At 36.3% G+C, this 17,798-nt stretch overlaps 1 protein-coding gene and 1 pseudogene across 1 annotated transcript; one reads left to right on the top strand and one right to left on the bottom strand.

Annotated features, from left to right (window-relative positions):
* Positions 1 to 1,391: 1,391 nt before the first annotated feature.
* LOC140935952 (homeobox protein EMX1-like) lies at positions 1,392 to 3,251 on the bottom strand. Its single transcript, XM_073385527.1, has 2 exons — positions 2,943 to 3,251; positions 1,392 to 2,426 (listed from the first exon to the last, which is right to left on the bottom strand). The coding sequence occupies exons 1-2, from the start codon at positions 3,202 to 3,204 to the stop codon at positions 2,110 to 2,112; spliced, it is 579 nt and encodes a 192-aa protein (XP_073241628.1). The 5' UTR covers positions 3,205 to 3,251; the 3' UTR covers positions 1,392 to 2,109.
* Positions 3,252 to 10,651: 7,400 nt separating this feature from the next.
* Positions 10,652 to 17,794, top strand: LOC140933855 (cytochrome P450 3A4-like; annotated as a pseudogene).
* Positions 17,795 to 17,798: the final 4 nt, after the last annotated feature.

The raw sequence follows: 17,798 nt of genomic DNA, 5'->3' as shown, positions 1-17,798 counted from the left end.
TAATTTAATTAATTTCAATATAGTTAAAAAAAATAGCGATTAGTTTGTTTGTGTAATCTAAGCCTTGAAAGACTAAAAAACCTACAGAAAACCTCAGCTGCTGGGCGACTAAAAAAAAGATACAAGTTTTTGTCATGCAGCATTTGCCGTCCCAGTACGATGATATTTTAATCAAGAATAACTCTATAAATGAACAAATTGCAGCATTTTCCTAATAACCCCGACAGCAGTTCATTCTCATATTTATCCCACGCAGAAATTAATGGCCTTCGACAGCTCGCTCGGTGATCAGCTAAAAATTCGATAAGGGAAACTCAAATATCCTGTGTGCAAAATAAGCAGACTTAATTTGAACTTGTGCGCCTCACATACTTATTTTGTCAAAAACATTTAACGATGTCCTTCGCAGAATAGTTTCTAACGGGTATAAATTTTTCATTAACTCCTGTATTAACTAGAATTTATTTCCATTGCTTGGAGGCAAAGGCCGTAAATGACTTTTTAAAGGCCAGATAAAGTGAAATTAGATCCAAAATTACAATTTGATAGAAATTAAATTATATCTAACTAAACACTCGTAAAAAAATTAGTGTTGCTTGAGTTCACATAGTCAGTGAATATTATTCCATTAAAATTTAAAAGTTTTTCAAAACAGTTTCGTGTTCACTTTATATCTTCAGAGCAATGATTTGTTTCCAATTGATTTTTGATTCAGATAAGTTAGAGATAGGAAATTTGTTTGAAAACAGATTTTTAAGTACAGTACATAATTGAACTCAGTTGCTGAAATATTTTTTAATTTTCAGCAGGAGGCAGGCGGGATAAATGTCTTTTTTCAGTGGTATTGACAACAATTGTTTTCAGTGCATTATAATTATTAACTTAAACCTTTGTCAATTTTTCTCCCAATTTGCCCCTAAGATCTTTCTTGATGGCCATGTATTTCCTTATAATGTTTGTTTTTTTTCCCCAAAATATTCAATACTATATATGTGTCAAGACTTTCTACAACTTTTCTGTCCCCTCTGGCTTTATACTAGGGTCAGTAACACAGTTCATTGCAAAATAATAGGAGGCGTGGCGGATTGAAAATACGAGAGTTCACCTCGGCTTGTAGACGGCGATGCTTATCATTCCAAGACCAAGAATGGGATTCGACACTAGAGCCACTCAATCAGAGACCCTGAGATCCGTGACGAAAAAAACCCTCCCAAAAACTGTTGAACCACAATATTTAAATATTTAAGTTAAACTCGTTTAACTTAACTTTGCCTTTAGATTACATAAATAGCGAAAAATGTTTTAAAGAGTATCTATTTATATTATTACGGTTTGAAAACTATTTCAAGTTGTCCCACTAAATTATCCCTTCAAATGCATAAATTATTCAGTTTTTAAGTTTCAAAAGTCTTTATTTATCTTTAGCAAAGGTGTTCATCCCAACGCATATTTACAATCTTTTATACTTTTTCTTCAAGTTGGCAGGCTATGATTTAACTTCAAATTTATGTACAGTCAAAACTTTGAAACTCAATCATTCAGCAAAGGTTATTTTTCTCTGCTTCTTCTCTGTAAAGTCTCATTATTACACTTGTTTGTGCGCATTAATTGACAAGTTGCCTTGAATGCCTTGAAGTGCTTTAAGTTTATTTCCATCGGGTTCAATTCCAAGTTATTTTCAACCAGTTGCACGGTTTAAAATATTACCTGTGTATTACAAATTGAGCTTTGTTATATATCGATAACTCGTGTCTTTTGACTAACCATTTATCCAGAGACAAGGAAAAACATGGAGAAATGTAACGAATTCAAACAGCGGACAAATATCAATTAAGAATTGTTCATGCCTTCATTCCTTAGGTTTCGTAGAAGCACCTTAAAGCTAAGAATATGACATGAACCCTTTTTTTGTCTTTTTCAGAAACCTATCATTTCAAAGAAGAACTTCTATATTGCGCCATTATTTCTTTGTTTCCCGAGGAGGGCGATCGCGTATGATAAAAATCGCACGGTTTAGAAAAAGAGAGAAATACCCTCTCAAGTTTTTGATTTCCCAGATAAAAACTGTCAATGTCATTGATGAGGAACATGAAAATGTCTTTCATAAAATCACCCCAAATGGTCACTTTCGTCTTTCTGCACTTGGCCACTACTCAAACCATGGCATTCACTCATACTTAATCCACCCGACGAGCTTTTCCCTTGGGAAGATGCCTTCTCTTCGGCTTGTTGTCTCTTCCACTTCGTCCTTCTATTTTGGAACCAAACTTTAATTTGCGTCTCAGAAAGGTTTAGAAACGATGCCAGTTGTTTGCGTTCAGTTCCCACGATGTAGTGATTTTTATCGAAGGCGTTTTCCAAGTGAAGAAGCTGTGTTGGTGTGAAAGCAGTTCGGATTCGTTTGGGTCTGCGACATGCCACAAAACCTTTCGAAAAAAGACAGCAATTGTAAGAAATTGGTTTACCTAAAAAACCTCTACAAGGAATCCGTCTAAAAATCATCTCACATTTACCAAAAACACTTTTTGAGACAAGGAAGAGATTTGTGTTTCTAATTCGCGCAGTAATTTTTGGGCTTCCTGACAGAGTAAATTGGTGATTTTCATCGAGAGAAAGTGGTAGAAAATTCTCATTACTGAGTTAAATGCACTATACTCTGTAGGAAAATGAACCCTTATGCCCATCATCGGAGGATATCACTTTTAATTGATTTTAGTCAGAATTTTAAAAGTTTGCAGTTTTTCAAAATGTCTTGCCTAGACGAGAGAGAGAAAAATTCGTGATGAAATTTGACGAAAGCCTGAAGGACATAAAGGGTATAACATGCGGGCAAAAAAATAATACTCTTGAAATCAAAGATTTTGGTTTGATTATGGGTTTCTTATCTAAGGAATTCAGATTAAGCGCTAGAGAAAAGTAGAATAGCTGTGAATTGGCCTCACCACTGTGTAAAGTACCAGCAGTGTAGCTGCAGTTCAAATCGTGCACGTAGCGATGACTTGAGGCACAAGGATAGAATGAAAACGATCCCGAGTTGTAGGCGGACAAACTGTGAAGAGGATGAGTGTCAAATCGCACGGCCATAGGGTAATCTGTTTGAGGTTTGTAGCTTGTATAGCTTTGGTTGTTGGTTGGTTGAAGAGCTGAGTTTGGTCTGTACATGGAGTTGAGAAATGATGATTGCGACCCTTCATATGCGTGCATTTTTGGCAGACTAGTTTTGGGCTGTGGTCGGTGTGATCTTCTCTTTCGAGCTCAAGCAAACAGTGACTACTTTTTTACAAGCAATCCAATTATATAGCGTACAATTTAATTATTATAACAATGCATTGTTCCCATTTTCAATTAATGACTTGGAACTAATTAAGAGAATAAGCGGCCAAAAATTAAAAACAAGCTGCCGGATGCCTCATAGTTATGAAAACTGCGAAATTTGGAAATTAGCTCCGAGATAAAGCGTCCACTGAGAAATTAATAAACACTACTCAACAATTTGAAGCCGAGCAATCATCTTGATCAACAACCGAGTTGAACGAGTCATTTGTGATTTTACTTTTATTGACGTCTAAACTTTATTAAGCCAATGATCGCCTCAAACAGCTGATGAAAATTTTAAACAGGGAGAAAATACTATTTTCATTGACATCAAATATAAACATGACAAGCAAATTCGGATGTGTTGTTTCGCGCAAATTCTTCGCTCAATAAAGTAAGACACGAGACAAGTTAATGAAGGTAGTCTCAAATTAACTTCCAGTTAAGATATGATGCGTCCGGGTTATGCAGTGTGAAACGATAATAAAGGTGTCAAATAATTATAAAAGTCCAAAAAGCGCAGGATTTTAAGGGTAAAAGCTACAAATAGTGATTATAAAAAAGAACGTAAAAGTCATCAGATATTCGTTCATCGATCTTTGTTTCATAAGCTTTCAAACCCTGAGCGGTGTTATTTTCAATAAAAACCACCATATGGTAAACTGAAAATAGCTTCATTACATTTTAATAATTTCCCGTCGAATCTGTTTTAAAATCCACTAAATAATGAATTTCACTTAAGCACTGAAGTTTAGGGCATTAACACAGAAATATAGCTTCGCCGCGCGACTTAATTGTAGCTTTCAAGACTGCAGTATTCTGTCATACCGATATGTTAAGAGATTTCGTTTTGGTTACTTCGTAGTCTTAACTTATTAGCGCTCTACAAAAGACTAGCTTTGTTTATTTGAACAAAGATGGCCCGTGTTTTATAAAGAAAGGCATTCGGTGTTCACAGTTCATTTATTTAAGCTAAGTAAATTTCAATTAGGAAATATCCGGTAGCTTTTTGATACTTTCTCTTCACAAAGTGAAAGTGTTAGCGAACTATCGTTTCTTTTAATTTTGTTATTAACATAACCTTCAGTCCTTTTCTATGGACATATTTTGTGTGGGCAGTCTTTCTTAAACAAGTATTTCTTTCCCCAAAATATTTTCTTGTAATATTATTTTAATGCGAAAAAAAGGGAAAAAAAGATGTGATTTAATAATCTCGTGAACAATTCTTTAAAGTAGCTGACTCGAATTGCTCTTAGTTTTTGTTCAAGGTAAAAAATAAACTTTATTTGCAGTCGAATGCTTTCTAGGTCAGTTATAAGTGGCTTGAAATAATTCCTTTTTTTATGCACTTTTCCTTTTTTACGCTGTTCAAACTTTAATGAGATCTAAAAACATTTTTCAAACCCTTAAAAGCAAATCTGAAATGATACTTTAATGCCGAAGTGATTATTATTTTTGTTTATTTCACTCGCTTGCAGTGTGAGAAAACCTCTACTTAAATCCATCGGTTAATCGACTTCTTTGCCTTAAAGTTGCGGTAATTTCATGTTATTACATGACCGGTCTATATGGATATTATCACACGCGCTATACTAGCTGTTTTGTCTCCATAAACATAGAATATGAATGAGGCCATAAGCGCAGCTTTACGGTAAAATTATCGCACTAAAGTTTGGTCAAATTAAGGAAGATGACCCACTACTGCGATTGAAAAGACGCGATTGAGTTGTTTTACAATGGTCAAAAATAAAACAGGTCTAGGGGGTATACGAACTCCTACCTGCATGAAAAAAATGCTGCTTTTAAGTTATTATTTTAAAATTAATTCCTGTGTAAAAGAACATAAAAATGAAACGGCTGATGTGTAAAACTCCTATCCCTTCCTCTTGGACGATACAACGAAGAGTCGGTAAAAATGTTTTGCTTCTGCCTTCTCTGAGGTGAAATACTTTTGTAAAAATTGGGTGTTTTTTCTCAGTTTTTGTTTCACACAGGTGATTTAGAATTCCTTCCAATCAATCTTGTTACGTAATATCATGTAACTGAAGTCTTTTTTCCTCTTTGTCGAGAATCAGCGACATTATCTTTCGTTCTTTTTTTTACATAAAAGATTTATGATATATTGTAATTGAGTTAAGTACGCGCTTCCGTGCTCTAAAGGTTTTGCAGATTTCCATTTTCTCTTCATGGGAAAACAACATCTGCCCTTCGCAGTTCCGCAAACATGCGTCCGTACATTTTTCATAAACTTGTTTATACAAAATGCAAACATGAGCCAAACAACGCCATTTAGCTCACTATCACGGGCAAAAGACATTTGAAGTTTCTAAAACCCGAATAAAAGAAGGATTACTTTTTTGACGACTCAATCTGACTGTCGTTAAACAGGCCAACACCTTTATTTTCCATCAACCCTTGAGTTTACTTTATTTGCGAGGCTATAAGGATTCAAAATGTTAACCGATTAGATGTGCATAAACCAATAAAACCTGTTTCACTGCTATCTAAACTTTTATGAGGTCAAAAGAAAGTAGTGTAGGATTTTGAAATCATCCAGATGCAGAAAATTAGACCCAGACAATAGATAAGATCGAAAAGACACAAACTGTGTCCTAAAAAAATTTTCACTGCCTCATCTGCTACTCTATGTATCAGTAAATCATAGATTACTAAACTGAATTTGAAAGAAGCAAAAAAGTTTGGCATTATGTCCTTAACATTAATCAATATCTCAAATGTCCTCACAACCGAGCCCAGTTTACAAGCATGGAACAGGTGACAGTATCAATTCCTTCTGATTTAACACTATATAGTAACATTTCAGTAACGAGAAACTGTTATTCAGGAGAATAAACATTTCGATCTGGGTGATGACAAGTTTAAAATGACATTCAAGAACAGAACCATGCATCATTCGCAAGATCTTTTTAATGACAAGATTGGCGTCCGTCAAAATTCAAAGGTGTACAAATGTGGAAACAATGTTATTAGCTAACCCCCGGATGTAAGCATTCGCGTCCTCTCATTGGCTGACAAATACTAGTCACTTAATGGCAAATACTAAGAGCTTGCTTACTGCACACTGGATCCAAAGCAAATGATACTTTGATTTGAATTGACTTCGCTTTAAGTCATGCCCCTTAAACCGTAGAAAATCTTTCCAACTTTTTTAATAGACTTTTGTCACGCGGCGGCCATTTTGTCTCAGGAGATTTAAAAAGCTTTGTTTATGTACGGCTAGCCTCCTAGAGTATTGGGGGTTAAAAAAAAAAGATGAAGAAACTTGTCCCTTGTACGATCAAGGAATAATGTGCACTTTCTCTCACGTAAGTGGACTTTGCATGTGGTCGGTCCTTCATTTTGCTGAAAACTGAAAAACAGTTGACAGTGTTATTTCGATAGAAAAAAAAGGAAAAAAAGAGAATAAAGAGACGATGTCTGTTCACATTGATATTGAGTACAGAATCATTTGAACATATTCCTTTGAATTATGAACTATCTTTTCTTCAAGGATATTTTTATTACTAAATGTACTCTTCGTAACCTAAATTGTATGAAGAACCTGTGTCGAGAGGGTTTCAACCAGTACCTTTCGCCCAACGAAATCGATTTTACTATAATATATGTTAGATGATTGGTCCCGTTGCTAAAATCTGTATCCCCCTTTGCCGTTTTGCTCTTTTTTCGCTAGAAGTTCTCGGCACGTGACAGTGTATTGAGAATGGGCAAAAATTTCTTAGCAAAAGGGGGATGATGGTTGTATTGGTAAAGCCAGGGCGAGTTTTGATGATTCGATCCAGAAATACGTTAATAATCGTACGATATTATAACTAGATGTTAATAGCAAATAAAACATATACTGAATTTTATACTGATATTCTCCAAAGACTGTAAATGAAAATTGGAGATTCAAATGGCAGAAATTAGCACCTTTTCCATTGAAAGAATAACACTATGTGGTTTCAAAGCTCGATCAGCCTCTGTTTCTAACACCTGTTTATTCGTTCTCCTATCACGGACGTCAATGTGTTTTATTTTGGACACCCTTGTTCCCTTTGGAGAGCTTTTTTGCAATTTAATTCTGCTTTTTTCATTTTATTCCATTCAAAGAATCCGAAATTCTCTCCCTTTAAAAATGAACTAAAAGTATAGGTAATCATATACATTACTCAGCTACTTAAAAGTTGCTTGAATGATCGTTAACTCCAGACTTACAACTTCCCATAATCAATACCTCACGAAAAAAGTTTTGTTTTTTAATTACATTTTTTTTTTCTGTTCATAAATAATGAACTATTTAAGTAACAGCGGGGCTTCTGGTAACATGTAAAATGTGGTCCATTAAAATGTTGTTAAGTGTAAAAAACATTTAACTCATCAACCACTCCTTTTTACTTTGCAACAAACGCAAATGCTGCTGTTTTGTGAAATTTCTATGCTCTTAAAGTTACAATAATATTGTCTAGAAATTTCTCAGTCAATTTTCATTTCACTTTGAGAGCTCAAGGAGATTTATCTGGTTCATCTCATAAATATCTTTCTTTGTATTTCTTAAACAATAAAATGTGATACATCATGCTTCAAATGATAAATCATATGAATCAACTTGTACCGGCTGGAAAGTATTTGTTTTGCGAAAAATGGAAAAATTATCGTGAATACAGCATCGTAGAAATAAAATGCCCCGAATAGTTCAGGTAATGTGAATTAGCCCTCAGGCATGAAATACACAGTTTTAGCGGAAAGTAGGATCTTATGAAAATAAATATCTATGTTACAGTTTCATGCGATGTATTCATGCTCGTATTTTTTTAAAAAAAATATTAGATGACTATTCTTTTTCTACCAAACATTTATCCCCTTACTTTTTCTTATAGTCATGAAGCTTCTTTTTCTTTACAGTTAAATTCATCTCTGTTCAGCGATTTAGACCTCTAGTGTTTTCTCGATAATGCAAACACGTGAAAACATCGGGGATATTAAAATGTCATTGTCTAATTCAGTGCGCCGTTTGAATGAGACTCTTTGTTCAAGAGCTAGTTATTGTTTGCAAACGGCGTGAATAAGTCTCGCTCAATTGAGCAAAGTGATTCTTATATGCCCGCTTTCTAGATGTCTTTTATTGGTTCTCGAATTTTAACGCATCCCTAAGTATTGAATTTTATTTGCTCTGCGCCCGGAATACCTTAATTCGAGCCCGGACTGTAACGCGGATTAGCAATCGCGGTACCAACTCTGTCATTTAAAGGCACGTTTACTTTCATCATTTACTTGTGAAAATTACAAGATTACAGGGTTTGTCTCCACAAAATTGGCGAGTGCATTGTTTTAATAATGGGAAAGCATTTGGTGTTATTTATAGTCTGATTGTTTTATTGGTACAAAAAGGAAACCTGGCTCCCACGGGAAACTATTTGCTAAATTATAGCTGTATGTGAAAGAACTGGAAAGAAGGAAAGTGGTAGAAAAAGGAGGAAATGAGGAGCAACAAAGTACACTTTTTCACGTAAGCGTTATTTTGTCTGTACTTTATTTTGGGATAGGTTTGAGAAAACAATTATTCTGTGAAGGTACCTTTTCGAAAAAATTTAAATGCTGGGTGTGGTCAACCCAGTTCGAGTTAGAGGAACTAGAGGAGTTTGAATTGTTCACTTCGCAGCCGACTCATTTAAGCTAGATTAGCTGAGTTAAAAGCGATTTTACCGTCACCTTTAGCCCAAAAAGGAGTGTTGCCTAGGAGCTGAATTTGAATGATCGCACATAAGAGTTTCAGCTCGGACGCTCTGCATAAACTGAGGCAAGAGATGGTGGACTCCTCCAACGGACTTCACAATTATAGGTTTAATTAAAATTTCTGTCTGGCTCATCTAATAAAATATTGTGGCTCACGTCTTTAGGCCTCGCTTTCAGGCTCTATTCTTATACACTATGTCCCCCCACATTTTGTATAAGTTATTTCTTTTTCAATGCTCTTGGAAATATACGTAGTATAAAGTATTAGTGAGCAACGATCTTTGGACAGATATAGACAGAACCTCATTTTTAAAATTCTGACAAATTCTGCCAGAGTTAAACTCATATTCCCCTATATTAAATCTTCTATTTCTGGAAAGTTAGCCAGCGGAAATTCCATGGTAGACAAAGACGATAAGGTGGGGAACAAAACTAAATATAGGAAAGAAAGGAAAACGAAATAAAGATAGCAAAAAAGAAGGGTCGAAAAAGTCCCGAGATTTTGGCTTATGCGTATGCGCCAAAAACAAACTTTAGACCAGTTTCGAGGCTGAAGTGTAATGCTGGTTTTCATTGTCACGCCATAAAAAATAAAACCGTTCAATAGATAGAGTCCAGAATCTGGGAAATAAAGGAGATTAACATCCTATGATATATTCAGAGAAATAATTTATTCAAATCAAGGGGTATTATTCTCTCTTGTCAAATGTATAGAGCTATGTATGGAGACGCCAAGTTGGTGCCCATTTTGACGGGCACCAAAATGGCGGCCGAAAAATAACAGAGGCATTTGTCACTAAATTTGGCTTCAGGCGTGAATTCATCTCTCGAGGAATTCAGAAACATTAAAGTAATACATTTTCTAATACAATATTTTTTCACAGCGCAAAACCCCCAAAAGAAGTGACTTTTTTAAAACAACTTGACGGCTCTCTCGGCCGCCATGTAAATGCCGCGTCACGCAAAAGCTTTTAAAGTGGAAGCAAATATATAAAAAAACCCTTTTGATGCGAAAATTTGTCTGAAAGTTAGGTTCTTGGCTGCTCTAATACCTCGTGGAAGTAAAACTCAGGAGGATTGATAATAGCTCACGCTTGATACATTAAAATTGTAACATGACTCCGAGGCTTTCTGGTCATTTTTCTATATTTGGTTTGGTTTTCTTTGTGCTCAAGCCTCCTCTGGGAATTGCGAGTCGATGGAGTCGTAAAAAATTTGCAAAAAAGCCTCGGAGTCATGTTAATATTTTAATATGTCGAACGTGGGCTATTGTTTGAATTTTTGATGACCTCATAGGAAAACCAGCAATAAAACACTCAAACACAAAAAAATCGCATTGAGATTCAGGGATAGGAAGTTATTAAATACTATCCACCTCGTTCCCAAAAGCCCAGCATGAATTTTCACGTCTATACTGGCCTATTACTTCAAATTAACGGAAAATATGCATGAAAATATTTCAATTGTTCAGCCATTCTCATGCTCGTCTGCAGAAAACCGGTCCAAAAATACTCCGGGATGTTGCGCTCGCTCCCGCGCCCGCGCCCGTACCCACCCGCGTTCCCTCACGCACGCTGCTCTTCGCATAATTATGTGATATTGAGGCCTGCTGAGTCACGCTTGTGATACAAGTTCGTCTATCTTCGTGGGTTAAAACCAAGTTATATCTCACTTTCAAGGCATAGAGGTGCGTTCACTTCCTTCTCATAGTATCTTTAAAACTATTCATGCTATAGTCTTATGAAGCGTTCCTCTTATTTTACTGATTTGCGTGTGAGGCTTGTCTTTAAAGGTCAAATGAACCAAAAAATTGACATATTTTCTTTTGTCGCTTTACCTTCACCAAACACTAAAAAGAACCATGCTAAGTGAGATTTGGGTAAAAATTTTTCTTCCCAAGCCTTTATAGAAAGATAAAAGATCAAAATCCGAGCATTTCCGAAGACTTCACGAAAACGTTTCTGAAATGGCCGCGTGATAGACTGGAGACTACGTGACGTCAATGTTAGTCTTTCAGGGCGGGAAAACGTTCTGCGCAAGCTTCTGCGCATCCCTTATCGCCTGCGTTTGTTTGTCTCGTTCTGTTGTTCTGTGAGAGTTCTGACGGAGACTGAATGAAGGTGCGAACGTTTGCTCCTTGTAAAGGCTTTTGTTGTTGTTGTTTTTTTCGTCACTTGAAAATTACTTTGGATTCAGCACAACCAATGTTAGAGTAAAAACAGATCATTCCGTCAGTCTGAGGTGGAATAAAACGTTTTGAACATTTCCAAACAGTTTTGTATTTTTCTGATAATCGTGCATTCGATTTGTGAGTTGATTTTGTGTCCAGTGCTTCGCCTTCTTTCGACGGGTTGAATTAAAACCTGCTTGTATTCTGTTATTAGTAGTTATGGTTACTTGTTTTACATGCGCAGATTTATTTACCTTTGCAGAACCAGCTTTATCCTTGTCTTCAGTCAAAGAACCGTAACGGCTAACGCATGCGAGTGACTCCAAAACAATCGACTCTTTGCTCGTAAACAATTGCTGGAGCTGGATTTGACTGAAGCGAGCAAAACAAATCCTTATGTGCAGTTTTCTGTATTTTCTAATGATTCAGTTTGCTGAGTTTAATTTGCTTAAATGAAGACCCTCGCATGGACATGACAACACAAAGCAAAATTAATCTGCGCGAAACGATCAAGTTTAAAAAACTATGTTTGCTTTGAATCCGATCTTAGGGAAGATTTACTAGATAAAGATTAACTCTTTTTCTGCCCACATATCAACGCCAAAACTTATACATTGAGGATTTTGTTTATATTTTAGTGATCTGCGAAGCTAGATGTGTACGATCGAGCGTGGGTTTTAAAATATCAGCTCGAGTGCGACAAAGTTCAGTGACTTCAAACACATTGTGGGCAAACTTTAATTTCTTAGGGCAGATTATTATACAAAGATATTTTGTTTTGTGTCCACGGTGGAGCTCCAGACCTTATATATCCATGAACTTCCTTATATGAACACATTTTGTGAATGCGTCTTGAAAAAAATCGGACTTACGCACACACATTTCCAGTACAACTCAAGGAAATTAGTAAATGTCGTTAAAGTCCGTTTTACTATGAGTATTCTTCGAGAAAATTAAATAATAAGAAGGTCATAACCACAGCTTGCAACTTATGAAGACAAATTGCCTGTTCTTTCCAGGTTTATGGCCACACAAACCACTTCTGCGCCAAGTCGACTCGAAAAACTCTGTTTTGAATTTCCTGCTTTTTTTCACCTGACCAACATTGACGTCACAAGCTGTTTTTTCCGACAATTTTTCCGACCGCTCTACGAAGATAAGGGCCAAAAAATAGCAATTTTTAATTGCGAATATCTCAGAGATACTTGCTTCAATTGAGCTGAAACTTCATAATATGTTTATTTGGTTCGTATTAAACACATTTCACTAGAATTAAACGAAAATAAAAAATGTCGAAATTTTGGTTCATTTGACCATAGTTAGTTGAGTGGAATGGTTATGAAACCCGTCAGACTCCTTTGTTATATGTTTTTGTGGACCTGAAAGTGCACAACGTTCAAAAGAATTCCTATCATTTTGATTGTATTGACCAATAAAAACGTTGCATTAATTTATTCCGTAACAATTTGCCAACAGAAAACAAAGGATTGTGTACTTTCAGGGTGCTTGCAACATAAACTGCAGCACTGTTGTTTTTATCATTGATGTTTGCCGCTTTTCATAACCAGTCTCCTCTAATAACTATGATTTGACCTTTAATATACATTGTTGTCCATGATCGGTAATCTAAATCACAAATGTGCTGCGCCTCGTTTCGAAGTTTGAGGTTATTTGTCTTGGAACAAAATTAGGCCCCCGGTTAACAATAGCGCCTAGTAAGTAAATATCGTTTTTACATCTGCACAAGCTAAATTTCTTATACCTTGATGAACATCGTGAACATCGATGTTTTAAGAAATTTGATACATTCAGTCTACTCTTTTATAAAGTATTGGTGAACGTTTGGAGGGCCGTTGTATTATTGTGGCCACAACACAATATTTAAAGCCTGTTATACGGCAGTTTGTAAATTCAATTGTTTTCTACGATTTGCATGGGAAGCGAAAACGAACAGCCGTTCGGCTCGTCACGCAACTCTCCTACGTGACGACAGAAAGAGGATGCTACTAAAAGAAGGAACGAGGAACGAGGAACGAGGAACGAGGAACGAGGAACGGGGAACGGGGAACAGTGAACGGGAAAATGAAAAATGGGAAATAATCTAAATTAACCCCCAGCCCTATCAGTAACTTCATTTCCAATTCTCTGTTTTGTTCCCATATTTCATTTTCCGATTTCCCGTACTCATTCCTCATTTTAGGGCAATTTAGTGACATCACAGTGAGAGATCGACTATTCTCTGTTTTCACCGTTATGTCATGGAGAATAAAAAAAGTTTAAACCATTCAATACAGAAAGTCCAGAATGCGATAAATAAAAGAAGATAAATACACAAAAAACCTCGCCAGAAATCAGGTTTGTGCCGTATTTCATATCCAAGATATTCGGGAATATGTTTTACCCAAATTTACAAAGTTTTGTATGGAGACGCCATGTAATTGTTGGTGTCCCTTTGAGGGGCACCAATATGGCGGCCGGAAACCAATAGAAACATCTATCTTTGAGTTTTCCTCCAAGCGTGAATACATCACTTTCAGAACTCATAAAGATTAAAGTAATTTCTATTCTAAAACAACGAATATTTAGACAGCAAAATCTCGCGAAATCGGTAACGTTTTAAACTCACATAAGAGCTATCCCGGCCGCTAGCTAAATGCCGCGTCACACAAAAGCCTGGAAATTCAAGCGTCCTCTATTGCAAAACGAAGAACCCTTTCGAGCCAAAGATTTGTATTAATAAAGGTGTTTAGCTGCTGTAATATGAAAGTAAAAGCTCAGAAGAATCGATAGATTAGATTTAGATTTAGTTTTGGTGACGTCATGATAAAACCGAGAATAAGTTGTGAGTGGGTAGAAGAGTTGTTCCCTTACAAATTCTACTAACTTTGTTAGCTTTAGTAATCTTTGAGGTATAAGCCTTAAAATGTACTCGTTAGCTAATGCATATTCCCTTTCAATTCCTGCTGAAATTATTTCAGATACAAATTTTGTCTTTTTTGTTTTTTACAAAACGTTGATCACGTGATCAACTGAGGCAAAATGCGTATCAAGTTATATGGTATACGTGGGGAAAAACAAGAGGCGGGAAAGCCCAAGACATCTGCCAAGAGAAAGCACTGGGATTTCAATTGACAAGTTCCCAAATATCTATCAAAATGTTTAACTTAAATAAAAAGAAATTTAATTCAATGGTAGAGCAGCAGAGGTTCCCCCGGCCTGGTAATGGTATACAGTAAAAACTTTTGACTAAGACCCTGGTTTTTAAGGCTAAATTTTGCCAGTTATATAGGCGCCCTCTATACAAGACCCTGTTTAGCCTAAAATTTGAAACAGGTTCTTATTTTCTAATATCCGTAAAATATTCTGTACAATTGGGCAAATAAGTCAACATAAGTCATCTATAAAGTCAAATAAGTCATCTTTCATAGGCCTTTCCCGATTGTGCTCTTAAGATACTTGAAAGTTGCTCACTGGAATGCCAAAAAGTTGAAACCTAAATTTCAAAAGTTGCCAGCTAAATTTCTTGATATTTTTTTTATATAAACGTTAATTAAAAGCTTCTATTTTTCGTTCTTCACAATAATTACTAACATCGGTAAAGAAAAATGAAAAAAAATGAAAATAAAAATGAAAAACCTAAAAAAAATTAAAAAAAAATTGATAAACATTGAAAAAACTCGCGTGAATTGAAGCTTTCTATGAAATCGTTAACCATTTCATGCTTGATATGTGCTCTAAACCTATATTTTGTTCAAAAGTTGCTCAGAAAGGCAAAATTTGCTCGAGGTTGCTAGAACCGCAAAAAGTTGCTCTAGACGCCAAAAGTTGCTGAAAAGTTGCCGAGCACAATCGGGAAAGGCCTAATCTTGTATGACATTCAAGATCCTCTTTGGAAGAGACATAGGTGCCTTTAATATCACTCCAACTGCAATGTAATGGTGTGCAGGTTTTGTATGAGGAATAACGTGAATACCACTAAATGCCTTTAGCTACTGACACTATATTTTTTCCCTAGAAAATATGAACCTATTTAAGAACCTTAATAGCCTAAATTTGTGCTTAATATCATTTATGTAAGAACCTGTTTAGGCTAACTTGGGAAATGTCGTTTCTTAGTCGAGGGTTTTATCACACTTTTCTCTTTATCTTGATAGAGGACAATGGATGGCCTTGAAGTAGATTCTAACTCACGTTTAGTAAAACCTTTGCCCACTGCCTTCATAACAGCTGGAGTTGTTGTGCTATTGTTCATCTGGTGGCAAGAAGCATGCAATTGTGCCCTTCGCAAGAAAATCAACGCTCCTAGCCCTAAGGGTTCGCCCATAGTTGGCAATCTGCTTGACGCGAAAAAACTTGATGGAGTACACCTTTTGTTGTGTAACTACATTAAAAATCATGGCAAAGTGTTTTCTTTTAGTATGTTTGGAAAGCCAAGTCTTGTTATTGCTGATCCTGACATCCTGAAGAAGATTCTGGTGAAAGATTTCTGGAACTTCCGAAATCGCTTCGCGGTAATTAAGCCTAAAGGGGCTTTTGCCAAAAGCGTTTTTCTTGAACGCGATGAAGCTTGGAGGCGCATCCGCGCTACGCTTACCCCGTCTTTCAGCGCAAAGAAAATGAAAGGGATGGTATCCCTGATCGAAGATTCGTTTGAGAGATTGATGCAAAAATTAGAAGGCATTGTCAATACAGGTAAGTGGGGTTATTATTTGAACTGAACTTGTTCTAAATGGCCTTTTTTCTGCATTGTTGCATTCACATCCAGTTAAAGGCAAGTTCATAAATCATAAGAGTTCGAACGAACAGAATGCCGTCCACGCTTCAAATTTAATTTTCAATAAAATTGTGACAAATCTGTTTGACTTCAATTTAGGTGGAAATCTTAGAAAAGTGTTTAAATTTAAAGAAAACGCTAGTAAGGGATACTTTCTCGTAAAATACACTCAATTTAAATCCTATTTCCCCCCCCCTTACTACCTCCTCTACGATTCATAACAGTTTTTAGCACAGGGAGCCCAAGTCGTCTGAAAATGTTTAAGAAATTATAGGTTGACTTTTCATATGTTATTTTAATATAAAACTTCTATCGCGAACTAAAGTCTGCATCAAAGAACTGTAATTTTGTCAGTCAACTTAGTTGACCCAACTCAACTTGGTGTTGGCTCTTATCCATCCGTTTAAGGTGCAGACCATTCTAATCAATACTTTCGAGCAGTCATTTTAACTTTGTGTTTGCATTTTAGGCGAATCTGTAGACATGTTAGACTCCTTCAGTAGAATGACGCTGGAAGTTATACTCTCCACCGCGTTTGGTGTCGAAACTGACATTCAAAACGACAAAGAAAGCCTGTTATTTAAAAAGGTGAAGGAGGTTTTTCGCACTCCTTGGATAATGGACATTTTAAGGTGGTTTCCTTTTGGAATATATCTTATAAAGATTCTGGCACAAATCATGCGCACTCCAAGGTACTTTGAAAAGGACGCCTCAGAGATCTTACAGCAAAGGAGAAAATGTGGGCCAACAGGAAGACAAGATTTGATGCATTTGATGCTGACAACGAACGAGGATTCAACTGAAAAGGGATTATTCAAACTCACCGATGAAGAAATAATTGGCCAGTGTCAGATCTTTCTTTTCGCGGGTTACGAAACTTCGAGCAATACTTTGGCCTACATAACCTACCAGCTGGCCCTGAACCAGAATGTACAGGACAAATTAAGAGAGGAGATCAAGGAAGCAGTCAAGAGAAACCCTGAAAGCTCTCTGTACGACCTTTCTCATGACATTGAGTATCTGGATTGTGTTATAAATGAGTCACTGCGACTAAATCCACCTTTGGCTCAGGTTAACCGTGAATGTGTCAACGACTACAAGTTTAATGACATATTTATCCCCGCAGGACTACAAGTCATCATTCCTGTTTATTTTCTACGTCGTGACTCCGACGTGACCCTGACGTCTGGCCCAACCCAGAAAAATTTGATCCCGAGAGATTGTCGTCACCCATATCAGTTCTTGCCATTCGGTTTAGGGCCAAGGTCCTGCATTGGGATGAGATTCGCTCTAATGGAGATCAAGATTGCTTTGGTGAAATTCTTGATGAAGTACAAGTTTGTACAATCACCCGAGACCCAGGTACCTTTGGAAATTCTTGCTGGTGTCACTCTGATCCCGAAACATGGAGTCCACGTGAGAATAGAAAGGGTTTAGAACTATTTGCTTCGGCTCTCTTATTCCATTTTTGTGTTTGGTGTGGCTATCTCCGTCTCATTAGCTGCTACCATCAGTTTTCTGAACTTTGGGACCTGATGTTGGTAGCTGATATACTCGAACCAGGAAAAAACATTTTTTTAACTAGGAATAAAGAGTAACACCACCTGTTTGCGAGGAAAAAGAAGAAAATAGTTTGTTGTCATCAGAATGTAAACCTGAAGTACAATTAAGTATAAATTTGAGACGAATAATTAGATGAATTAAGTTACAAACGTTTCAATAAATTTCGTTATGTATTTCTGAAGTAGACTAAGCTCGTGTTAACAATAATGCCAATTGTGCATCCTTATTGCTTTTAATGGAACT

This window comes from Porites lutea, chromosome 4 (genome assembly GCF_958299795.1).
Source record: "Porites lutea chromosome 4, jaPorLute2.1, whole genome shotgun sequence".
In the NCBI taxonomy this organism is placed as follows: Eukaryota; Metazoa; Cnidaria; class Anthozoa; order Scleractinia; family Poritidae; genus Porites; species Porites lutea.
Note: the sequence above shows the minus strand (reverse complement) of the source record. Positions and strands in the feature narration are given on the sequence as shown.

Bases quoted from the DNA above. Each gene is read 5' to 3' on its own strand.
- LOC140935952 (XM_073385527.1), bottom strand. From the start codon at position 3,204: ATGCACGCATATGAAGGGTCGCAATCATCATTTCTCAACTCCATGTAC. The intron at 2,427-2,942 runs GTGAGGCCAATT...TTTTTTCGAAAG, and splicing joins TGCTGGTACTTTACACAGTG to GTTTTGTGGCATGTCGCAGA.